Source organism: Macrobrachium rosenbergii, chromosome 13 (genome assembly GCF_040412425.1).
Source record: "Macrobrachium rosenbergii isolate ZJJX-2024 chromosome 13, ASM4041242v1, whole genome shotgun sequence".
Classification (NCBI taxonomy): domain Eukaryota; kingdom Metazoa; phylum Arthropoda; class Malacostraca; order Decapoda; family Palaemonidae; genus Macrobrachium; species Macrobrachium rosenbergii.
The window spans coordinates 51,627,839-51,641,206 of NC_089753.1; the positions used below are offsets into that span (position 1 = coordinate 51,627,839).

The 13,368-nt window shown below is 45.5% G+C and overlaps 2 protein-coding genes across 9 annotated transcripts in view; both read left to right on the forward strand.

Moving 5' to 3' along the window:
* Positions 1 to 11,024, forward strand: part of LOC136845306 (zinc finger and BTB domain-containing protein 44-like) — a 53,173-nt gene extending 42,149 nt beyond the window's left edge. For all 7 annotated transcript variants that reach the window (XM_067115515.1, XM_067115518.1, XM_067115512.1 and 4 more), the window contains one exon: positions 9,459 to 11,024. In XM_067115515.1, coding sequence (XP_066971616.1) covers positions 9,459 to 9,782 — 324 coding nt within the window. In that variant the 3' untranslated portion in view covers positions 9,783 to 11,024. The remainder of the gene's footprint in view (positions 1 to 9,458) is intronic.
* Positions 11,025 to 12,847: 1,823 nt separating this feature from the next.
* LOC136845308 (uncharacterized) overlaps positions 12,848 to 13,368 on the forward strand; it is a 36,027-nt gene continuing 35,506 nt past the window's right edge. Inside the window, exon 1 of one of the 2 annotated variants that reach the window (XM_067115520.1) lies at positions 12,848 to 12,969. The gene's annotated coding sequence lies outside the window, so the exon portion shown is untranslated. Of the gene's footprint in view, positions 12,970 to 12,995; positions 13,115 to 13,368 lie in introns of those variants that run through there. The other variant, XM_067115521.1, reaches the window with a different exon arrangement.

Here is a 13,368-nt window from a genome sequence, read left to right on the forward strand (position 1 = left end):
GGCGCCAAGTGGCTCCCAGATGTCCAAAGGGAACAAATCGCCCCTTGGGATCAGAGCACCCAGTAGCTCCTAAGTGTCCAATGGGAGCAGAGCGCCCAGTGGCTCCCGATCTGTCAGTGACCTCTAATCCTCGTGCAATGTTGGATTAAGCTCAGGCTTTTGAAGGTTCATCTGATTCGGATGTTCCAATAACAGCAGGTCAGCCTGTGTCAGCACCCCCTGTTAAGACTAAAGAAGCGAAGATTGTTCCTTTGGCTCCTGTTGTAGAACACCTGAAGTTGACATTAGTACCTCTCCCTCCAACTCAGGAGTCATCTCTTCTACCAATTCATCAATGGTTGGATAATATCATAGAACTGCTGAAGAGGCCTTCACCTACTCCCCAGAAGCCACAGGAAGTACAACAGGACTTGGCTCTTTCTTCTATTTCTTTGGCAGAAGAGGAACCAGAACAGGAACAACCTTCTTTGTCATATGCATCCATTTTGAATTATTTTTTGTTTTGTTTCCCTACTAATTTTTCTACCGCAGCATCTTCTTCACCTGGGTCTTCCTTCATGTTGTGTCAGCCCATAGGAGCTACTAAGCTCCCTAAGATGGCATTATCAATCTCGTCTAAGAAGGCTTTGGCAGGCATCGACTCTTGGTTGTCCGAAAAGAGGGAGTTAGCCAAGGCTGTCTTTTGTTCCCCTCCTTCTTGCCTGTCTAAGAGAAGATATGTTTTTTATGCGACTGGGGAAGTGCCTTCCTTGGGAATCTCTGCCTCCTCCCAAGGGGACTTCTCCGGCCTGATCGATCCTATGCGCAGATCAGCTTTTGATTTGGCCAAGATCATGTTTTCCTCAACAGAACTAATGAAGGACACTTATAAGATTTTTGGAATTTTGGTTGTTCTGACACTAGTATATCAAAAGCCTTGTGGGATTGTTTGGACCTTTGGACCAAGAGAGAGTTTTATGCCCAGTGAGGGCTATAAAACTACCTCGAGAGAACCAAGAAGATCAGAGGGGATTTTGATAACCTCTGGTGCTCAGTTAAAAATCCTTTGCATCCTCTCTCCAAGAATGCCCTCTTCTTCTTTCTGAGAGATGTGATTGTGGAATCTCACTTGGGGATCCAAGAAGATACCTTACCTTTGTGGAAGGTAAAAGCCCACGATGTACATGTAGTAGCCATGTCATTGGCTTTCAAGTGCAATCTGTCCCTTTCTGCTATAATCCAATCGACTTACTGGAAGTGTCGTTCAGTTTTCGCCAACCACTACATACACAATGTGGAGACAATATTTGAGGACTACAGTACACTAGGTCCGTTCTTCATGGCTGGCATGGTACTAGGGAATAAGGGGTAGGAGTACTTCTATTTTCTCTGCCTCCTCGCCTTGTTTAAGGTCGTCGAGTTATTTGGGAAGCCTGGTGGTACTTGGTACTTGGAGTACCCAGCAATCTTTGCTTTTAATGGATGGCTATTGTTTTTTAATTTGGTGTTCAGGTAACATGGTCTCTATGGGTCGAGATGAGTAACAACCAAGAGGCAGTATCTTCCTGCTCTAGCTCTCTCCCCAGGTAAGGTTACAAGAAGCATTACCACAATGCTAGCTTTTTTATCTGTTTCAAATGCATTTCCATTTATAAATGTTTTTTGAGTAGTACTATCCAGGGTTTCCCACCTCCTGTCAGTGTGGGATTCAGCTATGTAATTACTTGGTAAGTTACTTATATAAAAATGACATTTGTTCCACCATGACATACAAACCGTCGGTCCTTTACATTAGGAATTACTTTCAGCATAGGCTGGAAACGGCCGTTAAACTCTTGAGCAAGGTGGTTAGGCAGTAACTACCGCCAGGTAGGCGGCAATACCCGCCTGCCCGGATGTAAACATTCCAGTTTGCTTTCGGATGTCATGCGTTGCAGACGTGGTTTCAGACCTCCTTGCCTGATTGTCGTTAAGCTCTGATTATCCCGGTGGGATCTTTATTAATACAAACCCACAATTTGTGATATCCTTGCATAGCCTCGTTCCCCTGCACTGTGTCTTGGGTTGATGGCCAAGGGCGTATTTAAAGGAGCGTAACCAAGTGGTAATGCTTCTCTTCAATAGTTCTTTATTTAGATTCTGAAGGCGTTCCCCTGTACAATCAGAAATATTAGATTGGGACGTAATATCTTTGCTCCCCTACATTGATCGGGACGTAAGAGTTTGCTTCCCTTCTTGGGTTCCCACCCTTAGTGTACAAGGGCATGACTACTTCCTTCCTACTTGTGCTGAGTGTTATTTTTGCCGCCTGCACTTAGAGAGTTGCGGGCGTTGTCTGTAAGTTCTGCTTCCACGGCGCCCTTGGTGGCCTCCCTTCTGTCCTTTTCTCTCCCCGTAGGTTCTTCCTTATCTCTCCCTCGGTAGAGATCTCTCTCCTTCACCCTCTTCGCTCGCTCATCGGGCAAAGACTGCGAGGGGCGCCAGTCGGGCGACCTCTTCTTGGGAACCTCCTCTCACTGCGTAGGGCAGTTCCCCACGTAGCAAGAGGAGTTTCCCTCTCTAATCATCTTTGCTTTTTCTTTCAGGTTGACAGTGAGCATCACAGACACAGCAGTAGTTGGCTGGGTATCTCAGGGGATATCTCGCATGAAGGAGTCCCGATGTTCATTAGTGTTGCTTCGGGATCGACCACAATATCTGTTTCGATGACATAGTTCCATGTCGGGATCGTTTCGACTCTGTTCCCACCGATGTGGATCGATCGCTATCATTGCTGACCTTCATGTATGCTGTGTCAATGCCTCTGGCATATCTGTGGTCCATCTGCTCCTGCTGCTCCCTGTGTTATGCTATGGTTAACTCAACGACAGTGTCTGGGCGGCTCTTCCTGGTCTCCTGCCGCAACCGCCCTGATCATTCCTGTCGCTGCTGGTGACTCTCATGTGACGTCCCTGGCCATTGCAGTAGCTCCTGCCTTCCAAACCACTTCCATAGCTCCTGCATTGGCTGTCCTGATCGTGCCTGCTGCTTCTCCTGGTGGTCGTGCCCGGGGCGGCTTCCATTGTGTTCCTGCCAGCTGCCCTGGAGGTTACGATGTCTGCCATCCTGTAGAAGATGTCAGCATGAAAGTGAAGGAAGTCGCCTTGTGGAAGTGATGTTCCTGGCTGTTGCAGTAGCTCCTGCCTTCCAAACCGCTGCCGTAGCTACTGCGTCGGCTATCCTGATCATGCCTGCTGCTTCTCCTTGCAGTCGTGCCTGGGGCCGCTTCCGTTGTGTTCCTACCAGCTGCCCTTGGGGTTACGATGTCTGCCATCCTGTAGAAGATGGCGGCGTGAAGGTGAAGCAAGTCGCCCTGTGGAAAGTGACGCTCCCGGCCGTTGCAGTAGCTCCTGCCTTCCGAACCGCTGCCATAGCTCCTGCATCGGCTGTCCTGATCATGCCTGCTGCTTCTCCTGGGGTGGTGTCCTGGGCCGCTTCCGTTGTGTTCCTGCCTGACTGCCCTGGAGGTTATGATGTTTCGTGTCCACCATCCTGTAGAAGATGTCGGAGTGGAGGTGAAGAAAGTCGCCCTGTGGAAGTAGCCACTGTCATCTTCGTCTTATCTTCGATTTCGTCTTCTGCTGCATCTTCCCTTCCTCTCCCAAGGTCCAAGGGGGTCCCGGGAATCTGACAGACCTCCGTCGGCTGAAGGAGAGGAAGGCTGCTTCTTCCCCTTGATGCCCTTGGATGTCTAAGGACTGCTTCCTTCCGAGGAGGCAGTGGGTCTCTTGTTGGCTTTTCCCAACCTTCGGGTTAGGAAACCGATTCGCAAAGCCCTGGGTTTTGTGTTTCGGGAGCCGCGGACGCGCAGACCTCGATTTGCGATCCCGTTCTCAGTCCTAGAGGTTCCGCCTCTAAGACGGGGACTGCTTCGGGTGCTCGTTCGCGAGCTGCTCCGAATGCTCAAGATTCTATGGAATATCGAGTATCCCGATCTGGTCTGGAGAATATTTCCTCGGCCCAGTTCGGGAGCAGTGTGAGAGAAAGGGCCAATGCACCCAGGTGTTTCAGCTCTTCCCGCCAGCACCACAAGCACTCCAAGTGCTTATCAGTGCTCAGTCGGGTTCCCAGCCTGGTGTCTCGATCCTGGCGGTTCGAACACCAGAAGAAGCAGGGAAGAGATTTCCCTTGGGAGTCGTGTGGGACTTCTAAGGAACTGACTCTCTTCCGGGAGACAAGTTTCTCTCGGCTCTTCCTGCCCTCGGGCGGGAACCGAGTCGCATCCTCCTGTGGAGTCTGGCGTTATGGGGGCCGTGAGAGCGCGGCCTCTCGAGGCCGTGCCCTAGTTGCCAGTCTTGGAAGTCTGTGTCTAAGACTGGTTCTGTGCCTGGCTTCGTTGGATTCCTCAGGAAACTGAAAGCAGCCGCTCCCGATTTTTTGGGAGTCTCGTGGGTAGTTCAAATTCTATGAATCACGAGCGCTCTCCTGACGAGAGGCACAGGACTAGAGAAAGTGCTGAGACACCCAGGTGTCTGGGTGCCAAGACGCCAGGTGTCTCAATACTGCCCGCCAGCTGCTTCGGTTGCTCGGCCGGGTTTCATTCTTGTGTCTTGAACCTTAGGGTTCAAGCATGCAGGATAGCAAACACAGAATTCCCCTTTGAACCTTCTTCTCGAGGGGCCTCGGCCTTGAAGGAGTTAAGAGTTCGGGAAACTAGCAATAGTTAGCGGCAGACGAGTTCTACCCTGTCCAGTTCCGATTGTGTTTGTGCAATCGACTCGGCTCAGCTCGGTTCCTGGTCGCGCTTACGAGACTGGCGCGGCTCAGCTCGTTCGGCTTGCTTGTCCCGCCCAGCCCTTGGTCGAGCTTGCGAGACTGGCTCAGCTCAGCTCGGCTCACCCCGCCTGCCTCCCATCCACCGCATACCTCCCAGTCTGGACCGCGTTCGTGTGATTGGCTCAGCTCTGTGCGGTTCGGCTCGGCCCCACTCAGTTTTTTCTGAGTCAGGTTCTCGGCTCTGTTTGAGTGAACTTTTTTGCTCTTCCCAGGAAAACGCTTTTCCATGGCACAAGTGCTTTTCTTCCCTCGTGTAGCAGTAATCTCCTTCGGTTGATTATTGCTCACTGTCCACCTCTCCTGCTGGTCTTACTGGCAGGACAGGTAGGGGTAATCTTTCTCCTCACCTGTTCTCTTTTCCTCTCGGTTGTTCCGAGAGGAGCGAGACGGACAGAGAGAGCTCTTCGGAGTTCAGCTTCCTGGCGTGCTTTGGGTGTCAGTCCCCCGATTGTCTTGTAGCACAACCAGGTAGCCGAGGAGGGTTTCATGGGATCTGTCAAGGCTCCCTCCAAGGGCAGAGGTACAGGGTTTTCACGCTTAGGAAGCAGCGAGGGTCTTTCAAGTTGCGATCGCCCTCGTTTTTGGAGAACTTCACGCTGATGAATCGGCACGAGGATCCCCGGGACAGGACTGCAACTCCCCCAATGAATAATCTTCATCACTCGCAACCCTTGCAGTTCCCAAGGGGCCGAGAGTGTTGGGGGGCCGCCGCAGTCCTTGCTTCCAAGAGCGTTTGTGACCAGATGAACTCTTGTCTTCGGAGAAGGAGTTCATTCAGGTCAAGACACCAAGCTTCTCCCCTGCCTCGACAGAATACGAATTCTTCTTGCCTTGAAGGGTCTGGCCGACTGCAGTGCTGTGGGCAATTCTGGTGCTAAGAAGAAGGACTTTGTCCCAATTCGGATCTCCGGTTTCGTAAGTCCAGAGTTGGCTCGACCCTTAGGAACAGACCTTTCTTGGTTCTGTCTTTCTCTTGCAGAGATTTGCCAGATACCTCGGTAATCAAGGTTCGTACCAGGGCACTGCCTTGTCCTTGGACAGTGGCCAAGACCATGGGGTCTTAGTCATCTCAACTCGACACCCCGAGTTCAAGCCAGCCCCCTCCTCAACTCCAAAGAAGTCCCAGGCTTCGATAGACGATTGTGGAACATAGCCCCTCCTACCCTTCTAGGAAAATGTGCATAAGTGTGTCTCTTTTCACCCTCTTTCCCATAAGGGAGGAGAGAAAAAGGGAAGAGAGAAAGAAGTATCGACCGAGAAGAAGTTCTTCTACTGCAAATTCCTGGATGAAGTGATACTTATCAAGTCTCCGGAGCTGGCAGTGACATTGCCGAGACCTAGGAATGGATTCCTTCAGAAGTATCTATTTCCCTCAGGTCTCAGCAATTCTTTTCATCCAGCTTCTTCTTCCGTGCTCCCGATTCGGGAAATGCCAGCCCGGCTAGAGCTAATTGTCTCAGTATCCTGTCATCTTGCAGAAGCTTCCCCATGGCAGAGAATGGAAGTCTGCTTCCATTCCTCCATCCTTCTTGAAGGAACTCTTCAAGTATGAGGAAGGAGTTAGGCTAATGCTTGATTGAAGGAACCTTCAAATATGCTTGCATATTCACCGATTGAGGAAGACTACTTACGGATTCACTGATTGAGGAAGAGGCGCATACCTGTAAGACTTGGTCTTGAAGGTGTGTGACCGAGACGATTAGTACCTTCTCATCAGCATCCTGAACTCAAGGCAGCATTCTGGCCTTCCGAGAATTCAGGTTGAGTTTTGTGACACTCAGTGGTTTCGTTGAACAACAGAGCCACAGTAGTGGCATTTGTCGACAAACAAGAGGTGATCGTTTTTTTCCTCCTGTTTCATCTGTCGACATTTGCAGGTGCTTGAGTGTTCTATAGGGCACTCGACATCTCAATTAGCCACATGCATCCCTGGTGGGGATGTATTGGCAGGCAAGCTTGGCCTTGGGTTTGTGTGATCGGGACAGAATGTGCTGCTCAATCGAAGATTCACAAAGAGATTGCTCGACTGAGAAATCCCTACCGTCTTTCTGTTGCCTCCCTGCACAAGTCGGCAGTTTTTTCTCGCTCCTTCACACCAGACCCAGGGGCCACTACAGCAAGGCACACTGTCTTTCTGGGAAACTTGATATCTACATTTTTCCCTCTGTATTTGTCTGTTTCGCTAGGGGTTCTCAAGCATTGCTCACCCCAAGTTACAGACAAATGCCAGAAGACTTTGCCTCTTGCCCGACCTGATAGCCGAGTCATTGAGAAGAGTTCTGCTTGACCTAACCTCCTGTAGCAGCTACACAAGAAGCGGTTCTTCAGGCAGTACATCCCGGTGTGTTTGGGACTGGGAGACCTTCCAGCTTCCCTTGCAAGCATAGGCTTTCTCGCTGAACGGCAGCAGCTATAGCTGGATATCTCTTGAAGTCCTCTGCAATACTCCCAGGGACTGGACCTGTCTTCGCTGGTGGGTGTCATTGCGGAAATCCTTCTCAGGTCAGAGTCGCTCTTCAAGTCTGGACTTCCTTGTCTTCTCTGCTGAGGGTTGCTTCTTTCCCTTTCATTTGTGAAGAACGTAGGCCCTTGCGACCTAGTCTTCTATCTGAAGTAGCCTTCTTCTCCTCAGTCAAGATTTAGCTACGGATGAGAAGCTTCTTTGGTCTTGCTGTCCCAGGGAACTGTTCCCTGGGTGGCATGTGACTCTCGTTTAGGGTTCCTGTCCCATGCTGCATGCGCCCTTGCGAGAGTCGTTGGATAGAGATGTGCCCTTGTAGGACCATCTCTCATCTTGCTCCGGCCTTGGTGTAGAAGATGGAAGAATAGGTGAAGGGGATCAATACCTCGACTCCTCGGATGTCATAGGTGGACTCCGAATCCTTCGGTATCTGTTGTCGGGTTCGAGTTGTCCTTGTTCCCCTCCTCCTTGGACTTTGTATCGATGATCCAGATCATTCATTACTTTGTCCTTTAGGGAGCTGTGGTACTTTCTGAAAAGGCTCGACACTCCTAACCTGGATGTCGTTGACATTTTCGCTAGTGCTCTCTCTTCTAAGGAAGAAGTGTCTAAGGACACATCTTCCTCCTGGCTTTGTGAAGCGATCGAAGGTTGGTACTTGGCAGCGACGACGACGATACCGGTACCTTCCACCCGAGAGCTCACGAAGCCAATGGCTTGGTCCATCCCTCGTATTCCAGAAGTTTCTGTTGGTCTGGAAGCAAGACGTGGTCTCATAGACCACACTCTTGTCTTCCTATGGTCTTGCCCACAGGCCCTTGGAACCTTTTTTCCTTGGCCCTGTGGTGGCTGCTCAACAAGTTGTGTTTTCTTACCCAGCTCCTTCAAGAGGACAAGTACCATCTCGCCTAAGGTGTTTGTTCTGGAAGTGAGAAGGATACCGAGAGTAACTGGCCTCTCTTCCTCCTCCTTCCCCATCCTTCTACTTCTCCTCCTTCGGGATGAGAATAGGACTCAAACCAACACGTGCTGGACCTGGTGCTGATGCGGTAAGACTACACATTGAGCACCTGTTCTATTTTTCTCCTAGAATCATAGAAGCAATTCCGTTCCTTCCTCTAGCAAGGGGAGGAAGGAGAGTCTGGCAATAAGGGAAACCCTATCTCAGCTTTTCCTTACTGCTTCCGACTCTAAGATTCTTCCAGCCTATTTCGTACGAGGCACGTTTCCTCGCTCATGCGAAAAGGTCCAGTATCTGACATTTGATCTTGCGGTTTTTACACTCCGATCAGTATGTCAGAGGCTCAGGTACTCCTTGCTCTTTTGACCAGGACGAGTGGCCCAGGTGTGCCAGACTCCAGTCAGTTCAGGAGACTCACTCAGATTCCTCCCTCCAACCAGTGAGTCTTCCTAATGCAAAGGAACAGATCACAATTTTTGAAAGTAAATTGTATTTTTCCTAACTATACAAACTTGAGGTCCTTTACATTACATATTATGCCCACCTCATGCCACCCCTCAATCTGAGCCTGGACTGAAAGGCAAGCTGGAATGTTTACATCCGGGCAGGCGGGTATTCCGCCTTCCTGGCGGTAGTTACTGCCTAACCACCTTGCTCAAGAGTTTAATGGCCGTTTCAGCCTACGCTGAAAGTAATTCCTAATGTAAAGGACCTCAGGTTTGTATAGTTAGGAAAAATACAGTTTACTTTCAAAAATTGTGATTTTCATTATAAAAGAAAGTTTTATATATATTTACCAAGTAATTACATGATCAGAGCCTTTTTTGTGTCCCCACACATTGACGTGGAGCATAAATGAACTGAGCTCTTCAGCCATGGTATACCTATACTTCCCTGGAAGTGGGCGGGACACTTACCTGCAACAAAACAAAAGAGCGCTACCGCAAATTTCAAATCTAAAGCTGCCCTTAAAGTAGAAATTAATAACTATGTAATTACTTGGCAAGTATATATAAAACTCTAGTTTATTATAAAAATGTCATTTTTAAGATAATACGAAAATTACCAGCATAATTATTGAAGTAATTTTTGTGAAAGCTTCCATACTCTTACCAGGGTTAATTTATTTGTTCAACTCAGGTTTTCACCATACTGTATAACTACAAACCACAATGAGATTGCTTGAATTATATTCAGTTATCCTGTGGATTTTATTATATCTCAATATGATTATCTTTGCAGAAAGAAGCAGAACCAAGCTCTGGCAAGAACACATGTCAAGATCACAAAAAGGTCAACCCTGAAAATTCTAAGATGAGGTTTCTGCAGTGTCCACAGTGCCTCTACAAAAGTCCTTATAAGCAAAACTTCTTGGAGCATCTTCGGAGCCATTTGAAAAACCCAGCTATTCCAAGTTCAAAGGACTCGTCCAAGTTAGGTGAATTCTCTAAAAACGATTCAACAAGAGAGGATGATTTACTCACGTGTGATATTTGCTCGGCAAAGTTTGCTCATTTGCGCACACTACGAAGACATAAACAGTGTCATTTTGAGGCAAGTGTTTAGAATGCCTATTTTGATTAGTCAGAGTTGCCTTTAGAATATTTGAAATGTAGGAATCCTTATGGATGAAAAATATCACTGCCATTTTCATGTAAAGACACGTTTTAGAGAGCAACCAGACAATAGAAGAAATTAAATAAATATTGGTTGTGCAAAAGAAAGGACTGAATCTGTAGTGTTTTGGTTTCCATTTATAATGAAATGACCAAGAATGTTCAGAATTTTATTTTTCCATGGTTTCTGTTCATAGGATGGTGAGAGGTAAAATTTAACACGTAAATTAACTTCATGTGCGCATGCATTCCCAAGAACAGTGCCACCAGTTACATCTACATAAAGGAGTCAGCTCTTCAGAATAGTTGAAGTGAGATAGTGTGAACTAATTTCATTAAACCAAGGGGATACTGCTGGAAACTTCTTAATCCTTTCTTCAAAGATGTCAGAGGACCTCCTTGGTACCATAAGTCAAGACTGTAGTCACATAACATGTGTGTATATCTTCCAACAGTTGTGTAGACATTCTCTCTTAGCATCCAACTTATTTTTTCCTATTGCAGAATACTAACTTCTATCAGTTTAATACAAGAAACTTTTACTCACTTCCTAAGCATCATCTTGTAGAAAGGTATCCCTGTGACATGCATTATAAAGTGCACCTAAGGCTCTGTGTAATAGCCTTTTATGCCCAGCTCCACTGCTTTTTGCTCTGTATTTTTCATCCATTCCTTTTTTTTCCAACCAGACACATTCGAAAGTCAGTGCATACTTGCTTAGAAGGCTGTAATTTACAGTAAAACAGGATTGTCACTTACACAAACAAAAATCAACAATAATATTTACAGTAGCCTAATCCAGCAGTTATTAATTGAATGACATTTTTGCCATATTAAAATTCACTTGCAATAGATTGAAATATGTGATACATAATACAAAAAAGAATAAATGTTACCTCAACTTATTGGACAATTGGAGGGTATGTCCCATCAGGTAAGTAACTAAAACGCTAAGTAACGAAGACTGTCGTATACCCTGGGACACATCACATAGCTTATAGTGTAGTGCAGTTCCATATGAAGTACTGAATAGCCTAACCTAATTGGTATTTTGAAATAATCACTCAAATTAAAATAGAGATTTATCACTTGCATTCAGAGATCTATCAGCCAAATGAATTGCTTCCAAAAATACATGTACATTCCTGTAAAATAAAGTGTACAAAACCTATACAACATGAAAAAACATAAACAGTGTTTCTTTTTAAACAGAACCCCAAAATAAACATAACCCCAAATTTTTTTCAGGAAAATTGACAATAAGAGAGAGAGAGAGAGAGAAAGAGAGAGGCAAGCAAACACATTATCCTAATGTAATGCATCTGTGTGCGTATAACTTGTACACAAACTCTTACAGAAAATTGTGTAACAGTACATTACTATATTGTATTAAGTTTAGTACAGTACTGTATTGCATTAAGTAATCAATAAAATAATGTATGAGAGATAGAGAGAAACGGTTGGCCTACAGACAGGAGTGTGTTGTTTCCTAACATGAATCATAAGGAGGAAAGCATAATACATTATACCTGACATGCAAGACTGCTTACTGATTTGGGCATATTCATGAAACCACTTCCTAAAAGCTTGCGGATAGCTCATTATACCACAAGAGATGGGATATTTTGGTTGAAAAGAAATAAAAACCTATTTGTCACAAATGTTATTCAGAGTTGATGGCAATCTTCAGCTGCACACTGGTAATGTCATATAATCAAAAATGTACCATATGAATGTACTGGTCATGCAGCACCTCACTAGAAAATGAGAGGATAAATGGCACTGTTTCCAGAGGTAGATTTCAACAAGTGGTTTTGAAACTATACGTCAATGATCCCAAGAAATCTAGCAGATGCTTCTGAGGTCTATACATAATGAAGATGTCTGAAGAAAACTTCCTCTGCCGCAAAAACAGAGAGCACTGTCCAGTCCATAGATGAATGCATGGCAAAGCTCAAGGGATGCACTAGTCTAAAATCAGTGAAACAATAAACCGAGGAATTAAAATGTGATGCAAGCAGTGAATATATGTATTACTTCAATATTTACCAAGGTGGGGATACACAAACCTTGAAGAATCTCTGGATGAAAGAGTCAAAAGGAAACTTGCAGAAACTAAATGGCCTCTGCATTATGTTTATGCTCTGATGGATTTTTACATCAGTTGAAGTCATGTCTTCACTCTCGTATGCAGCAGTTGGAACTTGTATGCATAAGAATATTCCTAAATTCAACTCAAGATTTCAAACGGGAGAGTGAGAAATGTTTCTTCAGCTTTACTGTCCAACATCTCTAACTGTTACTTCTTAGTGCAACTGTTGGGTTTTCTCCCAGTTCCACCTTTAGATCCTTGTACTTCATGTCCTTTGTTTTCCGAATCTTTTTATCTTGCTGTCCAACTACTCTAACTCCCTTTTTTCACTGGTTTAACTGAATGACCAAAAGTGTCCCAGCGCTTGGCTTGAAGCCTAAATCTCCTAAAATTAAATTTTCTCTCTCTCTCTCTCTCTCTCTCTCTCTCTCTCTCTCTCTCTCTCTCTCTCTCTCTCTCTCTCTCTCTCTTACAAGTAGATGAATATGAATGTGAGAAAAATAAACATTATTTTGTCATAAGATTAAGAAATAATATAAAAACTTGAGAGATTAGTTGTCATAACTACCTCTGCTGCAACATGATAAGATGATGAAAAATTCTCTCTCTCTCTCTCTCTCTCTCTCTCTCTCTCTCTCTCTCTCTCTCTCTCTCTCTCTCTCTCTCTCTCTCTCTCTCTCTCTCTCTCATGCACACGTACACAAACACAAATATTAGTGTTTTAACCGACAAGGTGTTGGTAAGTAGAGCTACATGGGAAAAGATCTGAAAGTGAACAGCCCAAATGTTTATGGTATGAAATAAAGATTGAGAGAATTTCTAACATTTAAAGTCACGCAGCAACGATATCAAGGAGATAAATAAGTATTCTGTTTTTCATAGAAACAAAACTAAAAAAAATCACATGCAAATGAGAAAATAGGGGTGCCGTTACAAAGAAAAGTTATCACTATTATTACTACTAATCCTTCAAGTTCCATAACAATTGGATTCTTGTTGTCATATGTCACATGTCATATGTGTCTGTCGTAATTACTCGATTTCGGTGAGCTGAAGGAGACTTTGTACTTCTGTGCATGTTTTAAAGACATTTAAATAACGTAAAATAGATGTCTTTTACTTTGCTGAGAATTGCTATTATTGTAGGCTGCTTTGGTTACAAACCCTGAAGTTCCGTATATTTACGCTAGGTAATAGCTATTAATTATATTATATTATTTTGGGAATGGAATATAGGGGAAAACAGGGGTTTTTGGATAGAGGAACAGTATAAAGGGAGGGAATTGACAAAGATGGAAGGGAGGGATATGCAAATAATCAGTCAGTCGTCCTTCATCTTGACCTAACCCAGGGTTCCGGGTCTTATTATGCTAGAATGTCGTATCCTAACGGACAGAGAGAGCTTCAACCTACGCTTGTTTCCCAACGAACCCCTCTCCCTCAC